Here is a 7,082-nt window from a genome sequence, read left to right on the forward strand (position 1 = left end):
AATAAATTGTGATTATATAATCCCAGCATCATCATATACATTCAGTCCAACGAAAATCAGCAGGAAACCTCACAGAGATGGCATAACCAGATCTGACCTTGTATCCTAATTGTAATGGAATATTGGGGAAATCTTGCATATTTTTGTTTGATCAAATTCAGGGCATAGGTTTAATTATAAGTCAAATGTGACAAATCCTACAGAGGTGTTAATGCCTTTTTTCCTGCTCTCGCTCTCCCATTCAATAGCTGCAAAAGATTGCTATGTTGCCTCCAAAAACAAAGCCAGGCCATAATGCAAAGTATATAAATATTCATAGCTCACCTGCTAAACTAACATTAACTTACCTCCCATTTCTCAATATTATTTGGTCCACGTTTGCTTGTTCTGAGAAGATAAAGCTTTCCTGTTCCATCTGACAAGGCTGCCCACGTAGGTGATGTAAAATGCATAGAAGCGCAGACTAAGGAATCACAAGATTTAATCTCTGGTGATAGGCGGAATACCTCCCGGGGTTTGCTTATTGCAGTATCCTTTGAATACAAACATGCATTTTAAAAATCAGGAGATAAATGAAGATTGACTCACCCAAATTTTAAGAGAAAAAAGCTAAACTAAATTCATGCATCACATTTACTCCTTAGAACAAATATTCTGAAATGTCACTGGAAGATAGGTAAATGTGGAATTACAGTTCAGTAATTAAAAAATTGATAAATAGCATGACAAAGAAAAAACATAGGAATTGTAGACTAACAAAAAATGAAGGGCCACCTACTTCACGTTTTACCACTATGATTATCATTTGATGATCATAATGGAGCTGTTGATTAATCACAACAATCAATCTCCTAATGAAGCTACAACAGATCCAGACATCAGGTGAGGAAAACCTCCAATGGTGGAGACTACTTGCAAGTTGGAGTCAGAGTTATATAGGAGGCAAACAGACCCTTCGGCCCAACTCATCCAGGTTTCCTAAACTGAACCAGTCCTATTTGGCTGAATTTGGCCCATGTCCATCTAAACTTTTCCTATCCTTGTACCTGTTCAAGTGTCTTTTTAATGTTGTAATTCTACTCGCCTGTACCATAACTTCTGGCAACTCGTTCCATACATGCACTAGCCTCTGTGTGGAAAAAGTTGCCCCTCAGGTCCTAAATCTTTCCCCTCTCACCTTAAACCCATGTCCTCTAGTACTGGGACTTCCCTAACCCAGAGAAGAGACCTTGGCTATTCACCTGATCGATACCCCTCATGATTTTATAAACCTCTGTAATGTCACCCCACAACCTCTTACATTACAGGGGAGAAAACTCCCATTTTGTCCAGCATCTCCTCAAACCCTCCAATCTCAGTAACATCCTTGTAAGTCTTTTTTGCACCTTTTCCAATTTAATAACATGCTTCCTATAGCAGGGTGACCAGAATTGTACACAGTACTCAAATGTGGCTTTACCAATGTCTTGTACAGCCGTAATAGGACATCCTAATTCCTATACTCAATGCTTTGACTGATAAAGCCAAGTGTGCCAAACTCCTCATTCACCACCCTGTATACTGTGACACCACTTTCAAGGAACTATATACCTGCACGCCCCAGATCTCTCTGTTCAACTGCATTCCCCAGGGCCCTACCTGGTTTGTCTTACCAAAATGCAACACCTCGCATTTATCTAAATTAAATTCTATCTGCCATTTCTCGCCCACTGGCGCAGTTTGTCTTCTTCACTGTCCACTATATCAACAATTTTCTCGTCATCCACAAACCTACTAACCATGTCTCCTATATTCTCATCCAAATCATTTCTATAAATGGATTTAATGCTTTTAGCATAACAAAGTTGCATATCTCCCAGATTATCCTAGGATCTCTAGGAATTAATCCTCAAGACATATATAGGAAAAAATATAGGGATCCTTTCTTGGTTCCTACAGCCAGACTCAGAACTTTAAATTGTGCATGTGCAGGCTGTAAAAGGTGCTATCTAATTTACCCCAAAATGACTGAGTGCTGTTAGCCTCACCATTATTTTTAATGCGTAATCCAGCTATTGTCTCTCGCTACTCCATTTAAAATGTCTCTCGTAATTTACCCTTTCTTGGAACAGCATTCTAAATTTTTTTCTTCTCCGTAACCCTGACTTACCTTCTCCTTTCATGTGATTTATCTCAGTTCCTCTTTGCCTCTTTTTATGACACAAAGGATCAAAGTACTAGCTTTTGACCCCTACTTTCATTCAGTCAAGATAATTTTTCCTCTTTAAAGCTTATCTCTGCTGTCAAAAGTAAAAGTAACATTGAGTGCAAAACTACTTCCAAATATCAGGCTAGAATTAGTCTCACCTTCTTTCTCAATATTTACTTCAACAGCCAATGGAAACAAGATTTTATACATTATAAAAATCAACCTGTGAGATAACCACAAAAGCAGCTTTTAGTCAAATAAAAAAGAGTCAACTTGTAGGATCAATGCCATTATTTAAGGCAGTTCAACATAACTAGGAGAGCTTCTTCTGTGGTGAACCACACTCTCTAACATTTATTCTTAAAATTAACAGGTTTTAAATGCCATTAGAAGTGAGTGAAAGCATTGAATGAGACTTGCATCTATTCCTATATTATACTAATAGCTAGTGATCTCATGCTTCAGTACTCCACATATGCTGAAGTATGTGGAGTTATTTTGAAGAATGTCGAAACAGATATTAGATAAAAAATAATTATTGGAGCAAGCAAAAACAAAATCAAAAGAATAAAACAATAAAAAAAGTGAAATTTGTGTTGATACCTACTGTTCATTAGAAAACACAGTACTAAAATGCTTTTAAATCCTAATGCTGATTCTGATATATGTAATGCAAGATAAATTCGCATGGAAAGTTTTAGAAGAAAACTAAAAAATCAGTTGCGACTTTCTAGTCATAAAGATTGAGTGCTGATCAAAATTGGCAGCAGTAAGAAAGAACCCATCAGTAAGGTGACGACACATCAGATTCATAGAAATTCTACACACCAGCTCTCATTTGTACATCAATTTTAACATTGTAAAACATCCTAGAAACATAATCGAAGAGAAGAAAAAAAAGCCATGTAAGGAGATGGTAGGTCAGATGATCAAAAGCTTGCCCAAAGAGATAGGTTTTAAGGAATATCTTAAAGGAGGAAACCAGGCAAAAGAGTCATAGACAGAAAATTCTAGAGATAAGACGACTTAGGTAGCTGAAGGCCAAAAATGCTGATGATTAAAATTGGGAATGCTTAAGTGGCTACAACTGGATGAAGACATAATTTGGGGTACAGCAAGGGGCCTGGTAGAAGGATTGTAGTACTAACAAAGGGAGGGGCAAGACCATGAAGGATTTCAAAAAAAATCCCCAAAAAGTGAGTGCATCAGAAGCTAGCTAATGATTGCCTTTGAATGGGTCATTTGACTCCAGCATTTAGCTTTTCACTTGTCATTTTACGAACTATGCTACAAACTGTTCAGTGATGCAGATTAATCTCAGTGGACTCTACAATTGCAAGGAAAAAAAACCTTGAAAAATTCCAGACAAATGGAATTCAATTAGCCTTTTCTCACAAATACAGAAGAATTAACCTAAATGACTAACTCAGTTATTCCCAACATCTGCTACAGACAGTCTATTAACATCTTATTCAAATAATATTCCCTTCAAACTCAATTCTAATGCCTTTTACACCTACTCATGTATTCTCATTGGGCCATAACATTTGTAACATTGACACTTCTTCACACCGAAAAGAATGGCTTCATTGAAGCACAGTGACTTCTGTAGTTAAAAATTTTCAAACAAGATCCCACAAAAAACCCAAGGAGGAAAGCGGACAGCTGAGTGATTTTCTGTTAAAGGAGGAATGATGAGGTGAGCAGTTAAAGTGTCTCAGTGTGCTCTACATATTGTGGGCATTTTCAATCAGGCAGCTTGATGATTGAGCTAAAAGTAAATCACACCCTATCAAAGGGATTGCAATATCAGGGAGGTCTGGCAGAACTTGCACAGTCTTAAGAAATGATAGGACAAGGTGAAGATCTTTATTATGTACCAGACAATGCTTCCTCAAAAGCGACCTGATAGAAGTTTATAAAATAATGAGGGGTATAGACTTAATGGTAGCTGTCTTTTCTCTAAAATCAGCGATTTCAAGACTAGGGGGCACATTATTAAAAGGTGAGAGGAGAGAGATTTAAAAAAGACATGAGGGACCTTTTTTTAAAAAAAAAGTGGCTCGCGTGTGCAATGAACTTCCTGAGTAAGTGGTGGATGTGGGTACAATTACAATATTTAAAAGACATTTGGATAAGTACATGAATAGGAAAAGTTTGGATGGATATGGGCCAGGAGCAGGCAGATGGGACTAGTTTAGTTTGGGATTATGTTCAGCATGGATTGGTTGGACCAGAGGGTCTGTTTCCACGCTGTAGGACTCTATGACACTATATCTAGGGCTTTAAGAAATACCCTTGCTGTATAAAAAGTGCCATGGAATTTAGAAGCAGTGGCTGGTAGATGATTCCGGATTTAATGCGTTATCTGCAATGCTGTGAACAGTTTTGGTCTCCTTATTTAAGGAAAATTGTAAATGTTTTGGAGGCAGTTCAATTAAGATTGGCTAGATTGACACCTGGAATGAGCAGGTTGTCCTGATGATTGGTTGGATAGTCTGGGCTGTTTCCAATAGAATTTAGAAGAGTGAAGATGACTTGATTGAAGCATACAAAATCGTGAAATGCCTCAACAAGGTGGAAATGAAAGGACGTTTCAACGTGTGGGAGTATTTAGATCTAGAGGGCACTGTTTAAATTGAAAGGTCTCCCTTCTAGAACAGACAGTGAAGAAACTTTTTCTCTTAGGAGGGAAGTGCAACTTCAGAATTCTGTGGCTCAGAAGGCAGTACAGGCAAAAGTCACTGAAAATTTTAAGGTCAAGGTAGATTGATACCATCACTTGGCAAGAAGTTAAGGGTTTTGGGGATAGGCAAGAATGTGGAATTCAAAACAAATAGACCAGCTATGATTTAATTGAATGACAGAATAAGCTCGAAGAGACAAATGGCCTGCTTCTGCTTGTAGTTCCTTTGTTCATATCCTGCATTGTGTAGGCTCCATTTAGGGATTAGATGGCTAGAACATGAAATAGCCAACGCTAATTTAAAAGGAAAGACTTTCTCTAACAAAAAAGACTCACTCTGAGAATACTGCAAAATATTTCAGGAAAACTAAGTACTAAATACCAAACTAAATCCTATGTTACAGTTTATTCAAACTTTTAGAATGTAATAGATATGAAAAATCTCCAAGGTAAAACCACACACATTGAGGTTAGAAGATGGGTCCATATAAACAACTAGTTTTGTTTTAGAAAGGAAAAATAGCAATGAACATCAGGATCTTTTATCAACGCACGTGAGGAGTTGTGGCTGTACTATCAAAAGAACAAATGCATGGACTCATGTTGATTCTAATCTCCACAAGTTGCCTGAATACAGAAATCAATAACGGTTTTCAAAATGTTTTGCTGGTGTTCAATATGCCACATAAAATGTTAAGACGCAAGCGCTGTTAGAGCTGGGAACAATATGTTTGCATGGTTAAAAAACTGGTTAGTGCAGAGAAAGCAAAGAACAGGAATAGACATTTTGAAGCTTGCAGGTGAAACAAGTGGAGATCTACAAGGAACAGTGTTGGGCCCTCAGCTACTTGCAATCTATATTAATGACTTGAACAAAAAGACGTAGCACAATATACCCATGTTTGCTGACAATATATTGCTAGGTGTAAACATATGCTGCAGCGGGGACATAAAGGGTGCAAAGAGATCTAGACAGGTTGAGCGAGTCAGCAAAGCGATAGTGGATGGACAGTAGTATGGGAAAGTGTAAGATTATTTGCTTCGAAATTAAGAATACTAAAGCAGATTTTTTAAACAAAGGCATGAAACTTCTAACCGTTGATGTTCTGAACGATGTGTATAGTCACATAAGGAACAAAATAGTTAGCACACAGGTATAGCAAGTAATTAGGGAAGCAAACTGCAAGTTGGCCTTCACTGCAAGGGGATTGAAGTACAAGAATAATGAAGTCTTACTACCACTGCATACAGCTATAGTAAGACCACACCAGAATTACTGTATGCAGATCTGGTCTCAACATTTAAGAAAGGGTGTATCTTTACCGGAAGAAGTGCTACAAATATTCACTATATTTGTTTCTAAAGCAACAGGGACACTCCCACTGCACCAGAAGAGCCGCTCACTAAGGAAGGTGGGGAGCATGTGGGAATGCACAGTTCAGGCCAATGATCACCACAATGGTTGAATGGAATGGCAGGTTCAAGAGACCCTATGTTCTAGACTTGCTCCTTTGTTTTGTTTATGAACCGCAGGCGCATAATTTCCCAAGGAAGAAAGCAAACAATGTTAAAAATGGAAAATCACTCAAGTTTTATACCAAATCTCTTTCAACAATTCCCTCTAATTCAAATTCAATTCTTTCCAGGATACTGTTCCTACAGAAAGTGCAGATATTTGAACTGGCAGTTTCCATTAAGAAGGTAAAGGTTTAATTTCGCAATCCTTCAGTAGTTCACAACATTTATCATTTTAAGTTGTTAAATAGAGATACAATAAGACAAACTTACCAAAGTGATGTCCAGATGCATGACCCTCTCATGCTGATCAATATAATAGACACTGTCTTGATACCATCTGTCACAGTGCAGATAGTTATACATGCCAAAGACACACATATGGTCCAGGGTGTACTGATCCTCACGAAGTTTCACTTCAGCAACAGCTAAACAGAAACACATCAAAGACATGATCAGAATAACCATCAGAACTCAGAGACAATATTTTCTCCCACACTCAAGAGAATTCATTTCATTTCTAGCTGGTTGCTAAGCTGAATCGGAATCATTCAGCCCAACAAAATGCATTGGCATATGAAAATAAAAATCAATACCTTTGAGACATAAAAATCAGTACAATTAGTCTACATGTACACCTCAAGGTCCTGAAAGGTGATACATCAATTCATTTCTTTCTATGCTTGCAGATAG

At 37.6% G+C, this 7,082-nt stretch overlaps 1 protein-coding gene across 1 annotated transcript in view; it reads right to left on the reverse strand.

Moving 5' to 3' along the window:
* Positions 1-6,817, reverse strand: part of nudcd1 (NudC domain containing 1) — a gene marked incomplete at both ends in the record, with an annotated part of 9,100 nt that extends 2,283 nt beyond the window's left edge. Inside the window, 2 exons of the mRNA XM_048593923.1 lie at positions 348-533; positions 6,663-6,817. Coding sequence (XP_048449880.1) covers positions 348-533; positions 6,663-6,817 — 341 coding nt within the window. The remainder of the gene's footprint in view (positions 1-347; positions 534-6,662) is intronic.
* Between the last annotated feature and the right edge of the window lie 265 nt (positions 6,818-7,082).

Source organism: Rhincodon typus, unplaced genomic scaffold (genome assembly GCF_021869965.1).
Source record: "Rhincodon typus isolate 14 unplaced genomic scaffold, sRhiTyp1.1 hic_rhity00004591, whole genome shotgun sequence".
Taxonomy (NCBI): Eukaryota; Metazoa; Chordata; class Chondrichthyes; order Orectolobiformes; family Rhincodontidae; genus Rhincodon; species Rhincodon typus.